This window comes from Blennius ocellaris (genome assembly GCF_963422515.1).
Source record: "Blennius ocellaris genome assembly, chromosome: 10".
Taxonomy (NCBI): Eukaryota; Metazoa; Chordata; class Actinopteri; order Blenniiformes; family Blenniidae; genus Blennius; species Blennius ocellaris.
Genome location: NC_137659.1, coordinates 5770948 through 5792326, shown reverse-complemented (window position 1 = coordinate 5792326; position 21379 = coordinate 5770948). Strand labels below are relative to the sequence as shown.

The window sequence follows — 21379 nt, the reverse complement described above, 5'->3', positions numbered from 1 at the left end:
CAGCACACATTAAATGCCCCTGTATCGTCCATTCACTGATTACTCAGAGCTGTTTTAGCGCTGCAAAGCAGGCTAATAGAACATGTGGTGAGTGTTTATCGTTGTGACTGTTTGGTGTGTGTTTGTAGTTGGAAAGGAACAAAAAAAATATGATTCCAGCATAATAATTACTTTACACTGAACACGAAGCCATTAGATATAGTTTTCAGGCCAAATGAAAAAACATTAAACATTCCCTTTTAATTATCAATATTTTTGCTTTCTTACTCTCCTAAAAACACATTTTAGGATGAAGTATATTTCAAATGAAATGACAAAGCGCTTTGATTAAAATCTGGACCACATGCAGATTAATTATAAGATTCAAATAGATTTCGGTGGAAGTTTGGAAATATCCACCATTGGATATTTTCATGTTTATAAGCTGCTCCATTTATTAAAAGTAATTCTTTAGCAACATGCCAGACAGAACTGCGATTGCATGGTAGTTTGTCAAAAATCAAACCTGGAAGACAAACAGTAATCAGTCAAGTGTTGTGGAGGCTGGAGCATTGTTCAGCGTTTAAGTGGCTTGCGTTTTGTTTCCTGGCTGATTGTTTTGAGCCACATAGCTGCAGGGAAAAGGCCTGAAATCTCTTCTCTTGTTAAAGCTTGGTTTAACAATGCTTCTGAAATGAAAATTATTACAATTCCTCTTTCACAATACATGTCAGAATATCAATGACGATATCAAATTGTGCCAGAACAACAAGGTGGTTCAAAGAAGAAAAAAAAAAAAATTACATTGCGTAGTTTATGACTGCTACAAAACCAAAAGATTTTAAGGAGACAGCTGCCAAGCGTGTCGAAAACGCTGCTTTCAAAGCAATGTTTTAAACATTACACCAGAATTAAAGGCTTGCAATAATTAGCCATAATTGCAACCCACACTGTTGTGTAAAAGCAGTACCTGGTCTTTACTTCTTTATCGCAGTTCAAAACATTTTAGTTTTGTTTAGTTTTTTTGTTTTTTTTTTAATTCGGAAAGTTGTGCATTGGGAGTGACGCTGAACTCTCACGAGTCGACATCTGTCAGATGCCTGCTGGAATGCTTTTAGTTCAGATCATCATCAGACGAGGCCTGTGATGACTTTGTCAATCAGCATGTGCTCAAACGAGTGGACACTCGAGGCGGACGGAGGCGCAGACGACGGCGGCGGCAACAGTTTTGATACGTGTGGTGCTGAATATCCTGCAATGTCATTTGACAGTTTTCTCCTCTTGCTTAATTACATTCAAATACGCCAGAAAACCTTTTAATCTTGGCGTCTCCTAATGACCACCTACCTCCCGGGGTCCGCCGCAGAATGAATTTCCGGACCTCATCATAAACGAAGATGAGCAGACTGTATGGGAAGGCACAGAACCACCACCAGATCCTGCAAGGAGGAGGAGGAGGGGGGAAAAAAAGAGTAAGACAAGGAGTGGATAGATTGAGTAGCGGCGAGTCGAAGACAGAGTGCAAATTGTTAAATTCATTGCAGCCATTTTTTGAATATTAAGGATAACAATGCGCTGTTCAAAGAGATCACAGACTTCATTTACAGTCAGGAGTGACAGGCTAATAGCAGTCTATTAGGCCCTTAAGAGGTTATTTTTCGGTTCAGTGGAGATATGCATATACAGAGCGTACTTCAGGGGATACATGCGCAATGCAACGTCCATTCCGGGGCAGTAGGAGAGGAAGGCAGCCAGGGCGGTCTCAACAAACAGGCCAAAGATCAAGATCCGGTTCCTGATGAGCAGAAAAAAAAAAAAAAAAAAAGATTAAAAAATTATTATAATGGTTTTAATTTGTGCATTCAATGTTTGCTTTTTAAAGCCTTCACTCACTTCATGCCCTGCTGGAAGAGAGAGTTTCTCCTGGTCTTACAGATGATGAGATCAGCCCACTGGACGACCACGATGCTGCTGAAGAACGCCGTGTGGCAGGTAAACTCAACAATCTTCCGCTGCTCGTAGGTCTGCCGGGTTCAAACACACATTTTGTGTTTTTAGACCTTGTAAGAATCTAAAAATATCCCAGTGTACATTCCTTGCTTCCTTACCCACTGCTGCCCGTAGCTGTCCAGCACGTCATTGACTTCACGGTCGTCCCAGCTGACGCGGATGCCCACGAGGTCTCTTGGTAAGAAGCCGTTCTCGGCCAAAATGACAAAGTAGGTGAAAAAGCCTCCCAGAGCCTGGATCATACCTGGTTTGGACAAAGCACGGTCTCATTAATTAGAAGTTTAATAACTTATTTTTCACAAATGCCATTTCATTCTAAGTCAAGGCTTGACGTTTTAAGCAGTTTAATGTCATAATTTCTTGTCGAATGGTCCTGAAAGTGCAATGCCATTTACAATTAATTGAAATGATTAGATAAACTCATCCGATTTTTCTTTTCCACAAACTATTATTTCATTTAATTTCAATGTCAATTTTACTCTCTCCACACGATTTTGCACGTTAGCTTTAACTGCTGTGACTGAAGGTCTCCGTATATCCAGTTAACAATGCAAACACGCCTGGATTTCACTTCAAATAAATCACTTCCTCTCCAACAGATGTGTGAGGATATCACAAAAATATAAAATCGAGTCTCGCATTGTTTTGAAATCACCAATCCCAAGGCTACTTGTTAATTTTGAGATCTTAATCATATCAGACAGTTCTGTAAACTGGATGCTATTTCTAAACAATTTCATGCATTTATATGGAGAATTTAAATAAACAGCAGGGATTAGACCAAACCCTCAAACAGATGGCCTTATATATGTAGAAAGTGCAGATTCTGAGTCTGTTTTATGAAAAATCTACTTCATATTTTTAGAAAATAGTGCTGGTGATTATATCCTCTCAGTGTGGTATGTACATAATGCTAAAGTGCAAAAAAAAAAGCAATAGGGAATATCAAAGTCAGCTGGGATTGGCCGTGACACTGAGTTGGATAAAAGATAGATGGATGAATACACTAAATGTCTTTAACCACAGAGCAAGAATTGAGGCAATGGTTATAAATCACTGCTTTATGATGTTGTTGAATTGAAACTGGTTTATGTTGGAGCTGGTTGCATCTGTTTTTTTTTACTTATTCTCCATGCGCAGCTGTTGATTTCAGTGTCACCACGGATCCCATCATCAGTTAAATGTTTGTGGTGCGTTAGGATTTCAGGCTGTAATGTCAGCACAGTGGTTTATAAATGTAATTCGTGGTGTATTGCTGGTCTCTGAGGACTTATAGAGGGGTGTGTTGGTGTGTGTGTCGCTAGCTGTTTTGAACATGTTTGGTTTAAATTGTGTCATCCAATGACACCCTGTTATATTTTGGTCTATTTTGCAGCCTGTGAATTTGGGCCAGCCTTTGCTTTTTTCTACACATCATATAAAACCAAAAGTTAAAAAAATGCATTCAAGTAGAGGCTCCAAAACACAGCCACTTTCAGTCTGAGTGGGGAAAAAAGTAAACTGCACAAACTTCCTGTGTGGATCTATTGTCCTACATAATATGCACCTAAACATTTACAAAGGCAATAAGAGATGCCAGAATCCATGACAGATGTCATTATTTGATGTTTTTATGTGTGGGATGTTTATTATCACTATATCTTCACTAGAAGAGGCCTGTCACAGTGATTCAGGTTTAAGAGCCATGGTGTAGAGAGTTTACGAGACTCGAGAGGCCGAACCTATCTGTCCGTATGCCATGCTGATGAGACGTTCATTGACCAGCTTGTCGGTTCTGGGGTTTCTTGGTTGCCGCTTCATGATGTCGCTCTCTGCTGTCTCGTATGCCAGGGAGATGGCGGGGACCTGAAGTGGATAGGAGGCACAGGGCAGGATGAGCTCCATTTAAAGCACCCGGCACAATATATGTGTGGGAATTTGTCTTTGTGGCGTTGTTACAAAGACACGGTGAGGGCGCCAGACACGAGTTAGACGAGACATATCACCATTAACATAATCATTCAATCACCGAGGTGGGGGGAAGAGAAAAAGGCACAAAAAAGGGCAAGGAGACAAGGGGGAGAAAAGAAGCGATGACAGTGACAGAGGGGGAGGCGGAGAGAGGAGACAAGAGAAGAGAGAGCTGGAGTGGATTTCAAGACATTCATAAAAGAGGAGGGTAGAAAAGGTCCCTGTAATAAAGATCGTATATTGGCTGGTTTTAGCAGGTAAGCAATAGAGCAATATGTGTGACTTAGGGAAGGAAATCTGTGGGACTTAGGTGGGATTTGAGGTGGGGACTTTGCTCAGTGTGACTCTCAACACAGGCTGTGGTGTACAAATCCAGTTTGTTTTGGTGTTATACTCCCCTGACCCACAGCAAAGGAAATGACGAGGAGAAAGAGAAGGAACGGGGTTGTGAAAACAGTATGTGCGGAACAGACTTTAGTTTATTTTTTAACACTCCTGAATGTACGCGTGGCGGTGTGCACTATCTAAATCTCTTGTCTCGGGGCATTGGTAAGTGTGCCACATCGAGCTTTGATAAACATCTTTTGCAGCCATCTTTTTCCACATGGCAGGGCCTGCTAAAAATAATCATCGCACACTCCGAGTGCCGGTTGTCACTGCTAAATCTCAGCAGAGCCCTCAAGCCTGTAGCCTGGAGTTGAACTAAGCTGTTAACAGCTGTTACCAGCTTCACCAACAGACATGGGAATTTTGTAATTTTACTTGTGTACTGTACGATAAACACTTTTCAGGTACTTTTCATTTTTTAATGAATATTCAAGCTTCACTTTCATGTCAGGGTCCTTCTCTTCAAGGATAACATCCAGCTGTTCACTGCAGCAGACATGCAGACATGTTTTCTTTGAAGAGGGTTTTTTTTATATGCAAAACAAACACTGGAATTAAGCGCTTTAAAGATTCAATCAAGGTGTCTTTAAAAAGAAATCTGACCAGTAAAGTTTTCTCTTTTCCTGTGATCTCAGACAGATGAGTAAATATTTGTCAACCTGAACAAAACTGTCTTACTGCTGGAAAAACCAAAGAGGTTCATTTTTTTTTTTTTTAAGATTTCTTTTGTATGCTATCTCGGTAAAATACGTAGAACTGCTTTATTAACAATGTGTGCAAGCTGCTTCTCTTCACTCTGTAACCTGTGGGGACTTAAACTGCTCTTTGGCAGCCGTGTATGATATAAAACTTTTGCCTTCCTCGCTGGGGATGTATAAGAATCAGTTTGAGGTGCACACTAATGTTTGGCAGCTGAGAGCTGGAAAAATTAAAATTAAAGTAATGAACACAATTGAAGCAGTCCTTCTGAATATTTTCATTCTGTGATTCCTTTCTTTTTGTAATGATGGATTACGCCCCTCAGGCAAGCAGCGTGCCAGCAACTCTTTTTGTTGCTGCTGGAAATACAAAGGCGAGACTGGCATCAGGAAATGGCAGAGCTGTGAAATGTAAATCTGTATGTGAGTGTCACCCGGTCTTTGTTCTGCTTGAATAAATGGACGTCGGCGGAGAGCCAAAAGCAAATTCCTCCCACCGACAAAAAGAACAAATTAAACCAAACATTTGTTCTTTTTACCTTGGGGCACTCATTTTGACACCAGTATTAACATCATTTGCGATTAATGTCACCCATAGCTTGCTTGTAGCTGGAAAACATGCTAATGATTAGCCACCCTTTACTGAGAAGATTTGCTAAAATTAGCCTCAATAAGAGCATATTAACATGAAAACACTTTGGAACTTTCCCCACAAATATGAAACATTATGTTGTGTTTGTAAATTGTAAGATTCATTTAAAAAGAGAACAAGAAAAATGTAATAAGGGAAAAGATAAACACAGCGGTATACAACTAATAATTCGATTTGATTGAAACACAGTGTCGGATAGAGCGTTTGTCGAAACCCATTAAATATTTTTCACAATTTCTCAATATATTGTAAAAATATTTCACACAGAAGGATCTAAAGCAGCGTGTCAAACACATAAGTGTTTATCTTTTCTTATCTTCATCTCGAGTGGGCGAGACCGGTAAAAATGTGTCATGATAACCTTTGAATTTAGAATTTAGTCAAACAACAAACAATTACTGCTGAAAATGACAATCTCAACACAAGGCCAATTTTAATGAAACCTTCTGGTGCAAAATACAGTGAAAATGTCCAGAAAACTTCTCCTATAGCTGTTGCGTTATGGGTGTTTTGACAAACTCCCCCTGACGGTATGGCAATGAGGCTAGTTTGACAGCAACGGCGTTGCTCGCATTCATGGCAGCACCACCGATATCTCAGCTCCACTCTCTGTAATGTGTTGTGTGCTGTTGAAAACGTCTCTGAAATGTTCACAATTTTTTTGGTGGTTTGGCCAGATCGGAGTTTCTTGAGGGGCTGTTTTTGGCCCACGGGCCTTATGTTCGACACCCCTGATCTAAAGCCTCAGCTGGGTCTGATGCAGAGAAGACGCTTGCAAAGCTGTATAAGCATGTCTGCAGAAAACAGAACTGGGAAACGCCTCCAGGAGCATTAACAGTAATCAGACCTTTGGCACTATTTCACCGGATTAAAGGAGGGATTTTGATGTGAAAATACTCCATTAGCTAATTTTTTGACAATTATTTGACACATATCAAGAAATAAACGAGCCCACAGACATGTGATAAAAACTGCCGGTACTGGAATTCCATTTCATGGGTTTTGTGGAAGACTATTAATGGAATTTAGCAAATGTGTTTACCCCCCCTGCTCACCATGTCAGTGCCTAAGTCAATGCAGAGGATGGTGACCGTTCCCAGAGGAAGAGGCACGTTGCCAATGATGAAGAAGAGGAAGGGCGAGATCTCTGGAATGTTGCTTGTTAGCGTGTACGCGATGGACTTCTTCAGATTGTCGAAGATGAGGCGACCTACAATAAAAAAAAAGCAGATTTGTGAAATGCAGATGTTGATAATTACATATGAACAAAAGCCAAATAGATCTCATTAGAGAGATTATTGACAGTGTATTATATAGCTTCAATCTTGTTTCAGTCTGCTTTCATATGGACTGTCAAGGTTGAATGAATATTACAGACTTACTGAGCTAAGGAGTGATTAAAAATGACTGCTTCATCACCATATCTACATTCCGAATGTTTTTTTCTTCCCCAAGACCACATTAGCCACCAAAGTTAGATTAAAAAAAAGGGTCTCTTGAGGCGAGTTTCAAATCAGTCTGAATAACTCAAGTCCTTGAGGGCAAAGCTTTTTGAAATCACAAGTCTTCGGCAAATTGTGAGTCAAAATGCATGTGTGAAAGCCGACTGTTACACATGTGAACATGGATGCTTCACAGCTGTGGTGCAGATGTTTCTCATCGCTCAACTGGGGCCCATCAGCATTTTTACTGTCGCCTGCAGAGAGTTTTACTGGTGAGGTAAATAATATCAATGGCGATCAGAATTTTTATCGTCATTTAACCCTTTAGAGCACGCTCATTTCTTCATGTCTTTTTTAATTTTCATCAAGTATCACCATTTGAAGAAATGGGGAGGAAAGACAACATTATCAAATACCATGCCTGATAAAGAGTTAAGAAATCGACAAACCAAATCATGTAGGACTTGAATCATGATTTGCTGATATCAGAAGAATGGAAATCTGATTTTTTTGTATCCATGTTGAAAAATCCTGTCTGAAACAGTGCAGAGCTCTGCTCATGAAAAAGTAAATATTCAAGGTATTCATAAAATAATTATCTCCAGTCTGTCTGGAGCTGTCTGGGACAGCGTTCAAATGTTTAAATACATTGTCCCTTCGTTTCTGGCTCTTTTTTTTTTAAATTTCTGTTTCAACTTCCTTTTCTGTTTTATTGCTCCATTCTATCACTGTCAGTTCCTGCCCCACGCACGCACGCAGACACGCACGCTGGCACACACACACACACACACACACACACACACACACACACACACACACACACACACACACACACACACACACACACACACACACACACACACACACACACACACACACACACACACACACACACACACACACACACATCACTCACCCTCCTCCACTCCAGTGACGATGGAGGCAAAATTGTCGTCCAGCAGGATCATGTCGGCAGCCTGCTTGGACACGTCAGACCCGGCGATCCCCATTGCGACGCCGATGTCGGCTTTCTTCAGCGCCGGAGAGTCGTTCACGCCATCACCCGTCACAGCTACAATGGCCCCCTACACCCACAAGGCCCAGAGAACAAAAAAGTGTCAAGAGGAGAAAGATAAGTATCATGATTTAAGCTTTTCTCTCACCACTTCTCTCCCCCACCCCCCTCCCATTCTGTCTTAATAATGTCTTTTCAAAGCAGCTCTGGGGAGATTAAATGAAAAATGGAATTGAGTTGCAATCATTCAGTCACATGGAGGGAGAGTAAGTGAGTCGGGGTGAATTGTAGCATGACCTCAATATATAGGGGCTTGTGTGAGTGCATATACATCTAATTCCAACATTTTGCACATAAAAGCAGTGCTTTTTCTTCCAGACACATATGTAGGATTTAATGGAGGACTTTAACAGAAAGTTACGAGCATAGAATAGAATTCAGCTCCGCTCTTTTAAACTGGCCCCCCAAAAGTGGGCGAGCACACACATAAATGCACATACACATACACACAACACCCTGTATTGATCCATTCAAGCACCTGTGGCAACAAATAACACACAGACACACACACACACGCACGCACACACACACACACACACACACACACACACACACACACACACACACACACACACACACACACACACACACACACACACACACACACACACACACACACACACACACACACACACACACACACACACACACACACACACACACACACACACACACACAGAAAACTGTATTCATCCCTAAATGGCAGAGACACACACTGGTGCTCACAAACATACACCTGTATTCAACCACATAAACACACACTGCAGATCAGCTGTGCGGCTCTTCAAAAGGCCCAATTACACAAAAAACACACACTCTCTATTTTCCCTCTGACACACACACACGTAAGCACGCACGCACGCACACACACACACACACACACACACACACACACACACACACACACACACACACACACACACACACACACACACACACACACAGAAACTCGTGCATGGACGCTTCTGGCCATTGACCTGTCTCTGGCAGCCCTCCACTATGATGAGCTTCTGCTGAGGAGAAGTGCGAGCGAACACAATTTCTGTGTGGTTTCTCAGCAGGTCGTCCAGGTACTCGGAGCTCATGTCTTTTAGGTCCGAGCCGTGCACGACGCAAGCCTTGGCATCCCTGGAAAAATCAAATAACAACGATACGGAAACGGAAGAAGAAGTCAGTGACAGCAGCAACAATTATGCAAAGAGGGGCGATGGCATTTTCTTGTTTTTCTCCTAAAGTTTGTCTTTGTCGCACACACACACACACACACACACACACACACACACACACACACACACACACACACACACACACACACACACACACACACACACACACACACACACACACACACACACACACACACACACACAAACACACAATCCAGTGGCTAGAACACACTTTTTCATGCACCATGTCTTAAAGGGACAGTTTGACATTTGGGGGGGGGGGGGGGGGGGGGGACGTGAGGAAAGAACAAAATCAGCCGCGCGACAAGTCTCAACCTCACTCATTCGCTCGTTTTGGGTTTTTTTTTTAACTCTAAAACAAAATGGTAAAATCCACTCAGTGGTCACTTCATTAGGAACACTATTCTAAAGTGATCTAATTCAGGTGATAATCCCTGATTTTGTCATTTATTAAAGTGAAAATGTCCACTTGGGACTGCCAGGAGGGTAAACTTTATCATAATATTGACTGCAGTAGAATTAAAATGGAAAGTGGCAAATACAAATATTACGATTACAGGGTGCTTGTAGTATTTCAGTTTGAGACGAGCAGAATATTGAAATAAATGCAACATCACAATTCAATATAACCTGAAGAATGAATAGAAGTATGATTATTACTACCTTTGGATGTGTCTGGCTCACTGAAAGGAACTGTTTATTCGATTGTATAAGTGCACCTTACAAAGTGCCCAATGAGCAAGAACCCTAACCTCATTTTCAAATGACAAAAAATTAGAACTTGATTACAGTTTCTACTGGCTCTTATAGATTTGACTCATTTGCCCTCTTTGGCCTGTCCTAGTAATAAATGTCACTGTAGTATTGTAGTGTTCCTGTGACACATTAGCTGAGCTGTCAGCACCATGTGGGTCAGTGCTGTGTCCAATTCAACTGGGTTCAACAGAAGTTAGATTAATTAGTGGGAGGAAGATGCTCGTTAATCTGCATGTTAGTGGAGGGAGATGCTGTTGTAATCTAGATGTTAACTGAAGTCATATCAGTTAGTGGGAACGAGATGCTCTACATCTTCAATGTTTGCATCTCTCAAAAGAAACACAAGATTTAAAAACAAAATAGCTGAATTAAACTACACACACTTTTAAAATTATGCTTATATTCATGTTGGACCAAAAATATCCCCAGGAGTCAGACATTAGTCATTCTGCTATCAGGAGGACTGAGTTGGTTCAATGTTACCGATATTAATATTGATATTATTTTCCTCGAGCAAACATGAGTTTAGTCAAATAGTAACTGTGATCTCAGTGAGTAGGAGATAGACGGTCACACTGAAGATTTAAAATAGTTAATATATAACAAAAGAAACATGTCACTGATTAGTATAAGTGTATCTGAGTAAATATTTTGTCTGCTACACAAGTCACAGTTCAATTATTATTTTCCAGTATTGCCGATGAGCCTATGACACAATTTTTAGAGAAGGCCTGAAATTCTCCACTCCCATAAGCACATATGTATGTTTTACCAACTTTCTGAGTTTCCATATAATGGCTCCATTTCACAAGCTTGTCAAGTTTATAACTCTTTGAATTACTTTTCCTTTTTCATTCGTCACCTTCAGAGTTGCCTTCATGTGGATCCCGCCACCTTCATCCACAGGTCTCTCACTTGTTTCTAACGGCTCGGCCCTGCCCCCCGCTTCATTTATGAGGGAGGCGTCTACATTTGCACTTAACTCTCGGTTAAACATGTCAACTCCTCCTTTAAACGCATGCATACGACCTTACACACACATCCCGCTGACACATCACTGCCCACATGCTCAACTGCTCGTGCAATCACACAGGGGGTTATTACAGAACGCTTCAGCACACAGCCACAGCCTTCAATGACACACCCAAACACACACCCACACACACACCCACACACACACACACACACACACACACACACACACACACACACACACACACACACACACACACACACACACACACACACACACACACACACACACACACACACACACACCTGGGGTTAACTTGGCTCAGAGGGATGTTCAGTCTTTCTGCGATGTCCTCAACCGTCTCGGTGCCCTCAGAGATGATGCCCACTCCTTTAGCAATGGCCTTGGCTGTGATTGGGTGGTCCCCAGTTACCATGATAACCTGACAGCACACAGAAGGTCTCATAAATAAGAAAGCTTTACAGTGGTAACCCCCCCCCCCCCCCCCCCCCAACTGTATTTTATCTGTGTGTCATGTGTCACAACATGCTTGAGCTACAGTACAGAATAGGCTTTCTTGGTCTATAAGTCATCTGAATGTGTTGTGTAGTTACACTGGCGAAGAATGGCGCGACTGGAGGTGAAAGGTTCAAAGCCGACAGCAGCGCTGAGAAATCTTTTGTGTTGTGTTTCCCCATCAGCGAAATTGTGTGAAACCCATAAAAACCGAGAGGAAAAAAGAAAGCAACATTTTTCCTCTCGCTACCTTTAGTCTAGGCTCAAATGACCTATAAAATATTTGCTATATCTGCCCACTGGAACAGTTAATAATGAAAAACATTAACTACAGTGTTGTTGGAAAGTTTTTCATGATTCAAGACGTCAAACTCAGAGTAAATAGAGGCCATTAGATAGTATTTATATATTTAAAAAAAATTAACTGTTTGAAAGTGTAAAACAAACTAAAACAATTACCTTAAATGTTATGATTTTCTGTAGTTGTATGTACACTGCATATGCAGACCAGTTTTTTGGGGTGTATTAATAAATTAAATATATCTATTATGTGCATTGGAAGAAACATCCTGAGTCAACCAAGAAAGGGGGAAAAACACAACTGTTGTTTGTGTAATTAAGGGCTGAATTAGTAATTTTTTGAAAAGCTGCACAAGCAAACTTTTTGATGACGGAAACTAATCAAAGCAGCAAAGCTATGACACACACCTTATTTCACTTGTCTCATTAGAGGTTAACAAATCACATAACCAGGAAGTTACAGGAAGGATCTTTTGAATTCCTTCCATAAATTCCTAAGGCACTCTTGTTCAGTTATAAAGTGATTTGACTTGTAGAGTACAAATCTTTTGAAAATCACCCAGAATAAAAATAATTTTAAAAAACGAAGAAAAAAAACACGAGAAGTAACTGACAGAATTGGACTTTACTCAAAGGCTCATTTTTCATCTCGTGACAGACGTGACAAAAGAACATACTGCATAATGGATATTAATACCTTTTTCTTCAAAGTCACAAAGCAGAAACAATCTGCTCGGGGCTGGAGAACAACTGAGAGTACCTTTGATATTTCTGTGGGAGGGCTAAAAGTGAAATATACTATTTACTTCTGAGGAGTGAATTTGTAAAAACATGTTTATGATTGTGATATATGCAATGACAATGAGTCTGCGGTTTTATCACCATGCATATGCGACATAATACATTATATTTAATATCTGGCTGTAAAACTCTATAATAAGTATGGAAATAATATGGAGCACCTTGTTGAAAATCCCCATCGTTGCTATAATCCCCGGTATTGCATATGCTGGCTGAATGAGGGTATATTAAAGATCAAGCAGCATATGACAGCACACTACACTGCACACTGAAACTTTAACATCCAGTAAAGATAATTAAAGCAGCAGAGTCGTGTGTGTTAGTTTCCCCTTCCTGAGCTCAGCCAGAAGAGTATACACTAGATATTTATGCAGCGGATTTTCCACAATACACCTGCAAAGGACTCAATTCCTCCATATCCAACAGTTATGAACTAGATTCATACATCTTTACAAGGTTGATAAAATTCATGTTAACCACTTTAGCTTCAGTTGAGATCTGGCTTGAGTTCGAATAACGCCGCTTTTTCTTCATGTTCTGCATAAAACCATGGGAGCCCATCCGATCTTAAATATTTTACGCCGCTTACATCATCGCAATCTAATATGGAGCTGAGTTTAATTTCTTTAAAGAAAAAAAAAACAACTCTATAAGGAATAGATCTATGCAAACTTTAGCTGCGAGTCTGTGTATCTAATAAGCAGCTTGAATGAAAAGCAACACACTCACAGATATTCGAAACTATCATCTCATTAGAATTAGCAATGTTTCACTTACATTCACAAGCCGTGAAAAGCCGGCAGGATATAGTTAAAGCCTGGAAAACGTCTTTTTTTTTTTTATATACTATTAAATATTAAATCCTGCAACCATTTCTACATTTCCGATGGACTCTGCTTTGTTTTTAACCCAATTATACCGTGTCTCTCAACACTTCATCAAGGGAAGTGTGATGACTTTGGTATCTGAAATTAAATGTGCAGAATCCCTTCACCTGAATGAGAACGCCTCCTTCTGCTCATTATCCATTTTTAACTCTATTGGAAGTTGCTTAACCTTCCTGCGGCCTCGCTTATTACCTTCCTGACAAAACATCTGCTCTGTGTGTATTTGCGATTGATTAACGCGTAACGACAATTTGCAATGAGTCTGTTGAGTTTGCATTGCGTAACGTGGATTTCTTTACAAATTGCATTCAGAATATAATATGTTCTGCTTCTATGTCTGATCTGTCAATTTGGCGTCAGTAAATGGCCTGAAATGCATTCATTGGACTGTGGGTGGAAACTGGAGAATCTGCGCAAGAACCAAGCGCACATGATGAAAACATACAAAGTCAATAAGGTTCAGAATCAAACCATCGACCTTCTCACGATGACTCAGCAGTGCAAGCTCTGTTATATCCCTGAGGACAAAGTTAATTGACTTACATCACATCTCTTCAGCCTCTCTGCAGTGGCTCTAAAATTACATTTGAATAACAGTGATCTTTCATTTTAGTTTGTTGCTTAGCAGACTGCTGCTTTTTAAAGGGCGTCTTTAATGGGCTGTTTGCAGTGACACATATAAAAAAAAAATTTTCCTGCATTTTTTCATAAAAAAAAAAACAAAAAAAGCATGAATAATCCTACCATGTCACCTGCCCAGCACTTTATCTCTGTGGGTTATTAATGCTGCGTTTCTCAGAGTCTCTCAGAGGAAAACAGACAGTTAAATTCATTGTGGAACAACTCGGTTGCTTTTCCTGCCAACGACACCGATTCACCTGTGTGTTTTTCTGGTATCTGTTTTTAACTGGAGTGTTTAATTTACTGACCACTTTTTACTTTCACTCCCAACATTTGAGCTCAAATATCTGTACTTTTGTCCTCATTTCATTTTTCAAACGGCCTGTTTTTATCTTCATCCACATGAGTGTCAAATAACTTTTAGTTCAGAGGCTGCAGACAAAACAATTTTCATCTTTAGCGGACCGGACCTGTAAAATAGTGTCATAATAGCCTTGAAATTTCACATTTTTCTTTGTTATGGCACGAAGTATACGTGATGAAAATTCTATACTCTCCCAAAACCAAATAATTACGACAGAAAATGACTAATATCTCAGCAAAAAGGCAATTTTAATGAAACCTTCTGATACAAAATACAGTGAAATGTCCAGAAAAAAAAAACGGATCCTATAGCTGTTGATTCATGGGTGTTTTTAAAAACTCACCCTGACAGCATGACTTTGAAACTAGTTTCCTATCTTTCATGGCAGCATCACTGACATCTATCAGCTCGGGTCTTAGTGTTGTGTTGTGTCCACTACGCTTAAGAAATTTGTTAAAATATCAATGTTTTCTTCTTAACTTTCAACGTTTGCTTTGTGGTTTGGCCGGATTAGACCATCTTGAGTGCCAGTTTCACCATGATACAGAGAGACAGAGAGAATGACTGACGGTAGCAATAATCCATGCTAATGTATAGATAGAAGAATTTTAAAATGATCAGATTACATCAATCATAGACGAATACTAATACATTTTAAACTATTTCAATTTAGTTTGTGTTGCATGAAGTCCTGTCAGCTTTTATAATCTATTTTCTGACTCAAAACTACATTATATGTTGAATTTTAGCCTGTGTCCCTGCTGATGATTAAATTGAATCCATGCTGATAAAAAATTGTGTTAAACACAATTTCTCATGTCTTAGAAAAACATTGCATGTCAGTAATATATATAGAATTTATATATCAGTACACAGTGAAATCTGTCATTTTACTTTTTTTCACACATGTATACTTAGATGGTGGTTGCAAAATCACACCTCAATCTGTAAACGTTGAAAACATCCTTTTGGAAAACAATGAACCCTCAACTACAGAACAAAACGCAGCTTGAGCGTGGCAGCTGTCGCTCTTGTGTGAAACGTTGTTGTACTTGTGCAACTACGCTCTGAGGCTGCTGAAGCAGTGAAAACACCACATAAGTGGAGCCCATTTACTTATGTAAAGACGTTGAGTACTTTTGCCACCTCTGATGGACAGTAAGACCGAACACACATTGAAATACATCATAATCACCATCATATTTTGCAACCTCAGCTGTCCTTGTTTCAGATTAATTATGCTCTCAGCAGCTTCTTACATGCAAATAAACGTCATTTATCGATCAGGAACAATCTAGCGATCGTCAGACAAGGCTTCAGCTGCCATTTGGACTTTATCCTGTGATTTGAAAAGACATTTTCACATGCAAATCTCTTTCCTTAAAAGCTCAATAAAATGAAAGCCCTGGGAAAGGTTTTTTTTTTTTTTTTTTCCAGGAACTACAACGAATGTTGAATCTGTGGAACCAATTACCTTGATGCCAGCTGAGCGGCATTTACCCACTGCGTCAGGCACAGCAGCACGTGGCGGATCAATCATGGAGATGAGACCCAGGAAGCAGAGCTGCTCGGTGGGGAAGTTCATGTCGTCGCTGTCGAAGGTGAATCCTCGGGGGAACTGGGATGAAGACATGTTCAAGTGGCAGAAACCTGCAGCAGAAGAGGAATCAGTGAGGTGATCCTTCACAACTGATTGAAATTACCTTGATAAGTGTCGCACAGATCCAGAAAGTGGCTCTTAATGTGTTATTGCTTTTACATTTATACCGCCAACTTTCTCCATTTCATGAATTAAGCAAAGGAAATTCATGAAGCATCTATGTTAAAAGACTGAACATTTTTTATATTTCTTACTCTTTATCATGAAATGCTCAGAAATAAATACATCAAACAGGCATATGAAAGACTTTCAGGTACTTTGATCCCGGTTATGTTTTATATTTGAATAACAGCATTTTTCATCTTGATGTACATTTAATTGCTGCAGATTTTAAACAGTCCCTCTTCTCCATCCATCCATAAATGCATCCTTCTTCTATGCTCCTTTATCCATTTCATGGTTTCAGAGGTATGAAAATTATTCCAGCTGACTGAATGAAGGCAGGATACACCCTGGACAGGCCACACAGACACACAACTACATACTTACACTGGACCCCTTAAGCTCAGTCACATCTGTAGCAACCAATCCTTTTAAATACCAGTAATATAAACATTTTGGCTATTTTGGCTGTAATAAAACCAATAAATTGCTCAAAAATCATTATTAGCAAGTAATTACTGGGCTTCATTACTTTTGAAAATGGCAAAAATAATAATGTTACAGGCCATCATTACATCATTGGCATGTTTTTGGAGTATGTGAGTACCATACATGCAGAGAGTCAACATGTAAACTCCACGCAGAAAGGCCCCTCAGGCCAGAGCAGGATTTGAGTTGGGGGACATTCCCACTGTAAGGTGGAAATGCTAACCACTGCACCGTTAAGCAGTTCAGATCACAGTCGAAAATATCTCAAATGATTGTGAATGCCTGTAGAGTGAAGCAAAACAAAAAGCATGATATTAAAAAAAAAAGCAGCCTTAGTATAAATCTTTCTTCTTTTTTTTCTTTTTCTGTCACGATGCACCCCACATATCATCATCATTACCCTAGGCATAAATGAGGCTTGATAATTTACATGATCACTCAGTTTCACTCCAAAAATGGCTCCATTCCACATTCTACTGTTGTGACACCTTCTTGAACAAAAATGATGATAGCTCATAATTATTAAGTATGGCAGTTTTTAAAAGAAGGCAGGTAAGGTTTTTTTTTTCTTTCTTTCTTTCTTTCTCGGTTGTCAAATTGGTGACATTTACAGATCCGGGATGTGGAACACTTTAGAGACACTGAAAGCTGAACTTCATGTAATGATTTGTCTTTTTTTTTTAACCCACAAAAATGAGGGTGACATTTTGCAAGCGGAAATGTTATTATGTTTCTTTTTGATGCAGAATTTGACCTGAATTGAACTACAAGCTCACCGGCACCTGATAGTCCTTATTAGACTATGTAGCAAATCCACATTGAAATGCAATGTCGTCATCTTCTCATTTGTTCATCCTGTCTGATATGGGTAATTTTAGCATTGGCTGCGATCAGCTGCTTTTCTGAGTAAGACTATCATGCCAAAACCTTCTTTTTTAGGCACAGAGCTGCAATGAAAGCAGTCTACACTTTTATGGGGACATTTGGGTAAAGCACCTTGTTTACCAGAGAGATTGTAAAAAGTAAGAGCTGTGTCCAACTGCTCCCGCTTTCCACCTATTCCCCAGTGGACTGATATCCGTTTGTTCAGCCAAACATACCCAGCACTCGCTCTCCCAGTCCTCCCAGGTCCATGTAGGCACTTTGGAAAGCGTCTCGCCAGTTTTCATCCAGCGGCTGCTCCTGGCCGTGGATCATGATGGTACTGCACCTGCAGAGCATTTAATAATGCATTAAGCTTTGCCACGGCTCACGGTGATGACTCTATTCAGGTGGCAATTGTGTTACACAACGAAGATATAATATGAACTGAAAACACACGCGCGCACAGAGGGACCCACAGGAACACGCCCACCTAAACATGTAAAAACACAGCCACAAAAACATCCGCTTGTATTTGTTTTCATTATTTTTACAACAGCCAGCGTCACTTTAATGACACCCACCATTAAGTTTCCGCTTCGTTATTTGTCTGCCAAACAACGTGTCTTAAGATACACGAATGAAGGACTATATCTGGGATTTGGACTAATAATTGGACCATGGTTACTCAGCCGTATACAAAGGCTGGATCACGATTAAGAGCTTATGCTAAACTGTCCTCCTGTAAATCTGAACACAGATTTATATTTCCTACCATTTAAAAAAAATGCAAAACTGGCTCTCGGTAATTCCCCACCCTGTCAGACACATTAGCAACAGCTATTTTTCAAAACCACAATATTATATTTCTACACGAATAAATTGCGGCGAGAAATACTCTTTGAAGAAAACAACAATTGTAGACAAATTTTACCCAAATAATCTAATTTGTTGAGCAAAATCCACTCATAGTGATTGCAGTGTGATTACATTTTATGATCATGTTGGCTATGCTTGTTGAAAAAGAGAAGGGGAGAAAAAAAAAAGGAATTATAATTCAACAGACTGTGTTTAAGTAGGAAAACAATCCCATTGTACGAGCAGAATAATCTGATGGAGACAGCGTTGTGTATTTTGCCGGCAGAGTGACAAAGTGAATTTATCGGGGGTTATTATCACCAGTAGATTAATACACATTTGCTCCAGTGATAATTTCCTGCAGCTGGTTAGTGAATGTGAGATTGCGTCGAAACACACTTTGTGTGTGCGCGCATGCCACGCGGGCCGACAGCATGGCTCCCTGATGTGTTTTTAATAGTTCTTCACAACAAAGTTCACAGTGCAGATGAATGAGCTGCATTAAGCTTCGGCTGCTCTTTTCACTGTCACATTGATTTTGGTCTTTTCGCCGACAATATTGGAAGGAAATATACATAATGTTGCCAACTTTTAATACGAGCTCGTCTCTCTTTGCAATGCAGTAGTAAATGGAAAACAAGTCAGATTTCTTGTATTTTCCTTCTGAGACGTAAAATCAATCCATTATTGATTAACCAACCTGTCCAAGATTCTTTCTGGTGCTCCCTTCATGACCAGAATATGACCGGAGGGATTGTCCTCCGCTTCATGGACAGAGAGCTGGAACAAAGAAGAGTGGGAGAGTCAAGACTGGTGAGGACAGAAAACAATATGCAAACAGCTTTTTTTTTTTTTTTCAATGATATTTTTGTTTCGAAAACGATTCAAGACAGACGTCCTCCTCATCGGCACTCAGCAATGTCCAAGTTGGTGCCAGCTATCATTTTTGAGAGTTGCTGTCATATTTCTCCAAGTGGCTCAAAATAAAACTCTTATCGAAGCCTGAGCTTGACTGAGCGCCACAACAAAAGCCGTATGTGCCCCCCCACCCCCCCACCCCCCGCTGCTGAAAGAGCATTCATCCACACACTTGCATGTATTCCTGTGGTGTTACACCTTACATTACCCCTTCCCCCACCTAAACGTACACACCAATAGAAAAGCGCACACGCACGCACACACTCCCCCAGGTAATTTGTATCTGAGTCACAGCATATCTAATCTCACAAAACCAGAGCAAAATTGCTTTTCTCCCCACCCTTCAACGCTCGACGGTCCTATTTTAAGTCAGGGAACAGGTGCACAAAATGCATGCAGGAAGTCCTTTGTTTGCTTCAACATCACTGTTGTGTTATTCATGTGCTGGTTTGAATCTCCTGACGGGCCGAGGCAGATTGGGTGTGGGAAAGTGAAGGAGCCACGCATCGGCATGCCTTAATTATGGCTGTGCCCTTGAGCAAGGAGTGAAAGCTCTGTGTGATGAGCTACGATGCTTTAGCTCAGGATTACTTTTATGCCAGTGTTGTTGTTGACTTTGCAAAAGTGAACTCAGGTTCATCACTTATTCATTTGTTGATTTATTTAATGTTGGCTTTAAAAATGATAAGGCCTTTTGTGTGTGTGGGCGTCCAAGTTTGGATGTGTTGCAGGATTCCTATTGGCCAAGTGTGATCACTGAAGCGCTTCCTCCGAGATTCTGGTATAGTTTCATTTTCCGTAAACCTCCTGTTATTTTGCCAGCAGCTATGTTTTGTGTAGCTTGTCTAAAGACCTTTCTGAAAGTCCTTGGTCTAATCTTTACAGCAAGCACAAATACACCACTAAGTAATGTACTTTATTATTTATCAGCTAGATTCGTGTGTTGATTTAACTGAATATGAAAAATCAATGTAAAGTCATAGGATCAGTTCATGATCCTTTGTAAACTATGATGTTGTGTAGGATGGCAGAAAAATTGTAAAAGCTTCAGGTTAAAATATTATGAGTGAAAAATCAAGCAAGCATCCATCCATCCATCCATCCATCCATTGGCTACCGCTTTATCCGGGGCCGGGTCGCGGAGGCAGCAGTCCAAGCAGAGTTGCCCAGACTTCCCTCGCCCCAGACACTTCCTCCAGCTCCTCCGGTGGCACCCCAAGGCGTTCCCAGGCCAGCCGAGAGACATAGTCTCTCCAGCGTGTCCTGGGTCTGCCCCGAGGCCTCCTACCGGAGGGACATGCCCGGAACACCTCCCTAGGGAGGCGTCCGGGGGGCATCCGAAATAGATGCCCGAGCCACCTCAGCTGGCTCCTCTCGATGTGGAGGAGCAGCGGCTCTACTCCGAGCTCCTCCCTGGTGACTGAGCTCCTCACCCTATCTCTAAGGGTGCGCCCAGCCACCCTACGGAGGAAGCTCATTTCAGCCGCTTGTATCCGGGATCTCGTTCTTTCGGTCATGACCCATAGTTCATGACCATAGGTGAGGGTAGGAACGAAGATCGACCGGTAAATCGAGAGCTTCGCTTTTTGGCTCAGCTCCTTCTTCACCACGACGGACCGGTACAACGTCCGCATAACTGCAGACGCTGCACCGATCCGCCTGTCGATCTCACGCTCCATCTTTCCCCCACTCGTGAACAAGACCCCAAGATACTTAAACTCCTCCACTTGGGACAAGGGCACTCCACCGACCTGGAGGGGGCAAGCCACCTTTTTCCGGTCGAGAACCATGGCCTCGGATTTAGAGGTGCTGATCTTCATCCCAGCTGCTTCACACTCGGCTGCGAACCGTGTCAGTGCACGCTGAAGGTCCAGGCTTGATGGGGCCAACAGA

General features: G+C 40.9%; 1 protein-coding gene across 1 annotated transcript in view; it reads right to left on the bottom strand.

Annotated features, from left to right (window-relative positions):
- The window catches only part of atp1a2a (ATPase Na+/K+ transporting subunit alpha 2a), a 47071-nt gene that overhangs the window by 1803 nt on the left and 23889 nt on the right, over window positions 1–21379 (bottom strand). Inside the window, exons 12-23 of the mRNA XM_080503204.1 lie at window positions 19269–19348; window positions 17950–18059; window positions 16073–16248; window positions 11415–11551; window positions 9171–9321; window positions 8035–8203; window positions 6732–6886; window positions 3711–3834; window positions 2088–2233; window positions 1873–2003; window positions 1673–1774; window positions 1327–1418 (exon numbers count right to left, since the gene is read on the bottom strand). Of these exons, the coding sequence (XP_080359330.1) occupies window positions 1327–1418; window positions 1673–1774; window positions 1873–2003; window positions 2088–2233; window positions 3711–3834; window positions 6732–6886; window positions 8035–8203; window positions 9171–9321; window positions 11415–11551; window positions 16073–16248; window positions 17950–18059; window positions 19269–19348 (1573 nt within the window). The remainder of the gene's footprint in view (window positions 1–1326; window positions 1419–1672; window positions 1775–1872; window positions 2004–2087; window positions 2234–3710; window positions 3835–6731; window positions 6887–8034; window positions 8204–9170; window positions 9322–11414; window positions 11552–16072; window positions 16249–17949; window positions 18060–19268; window positions 19349–21379) is intronic.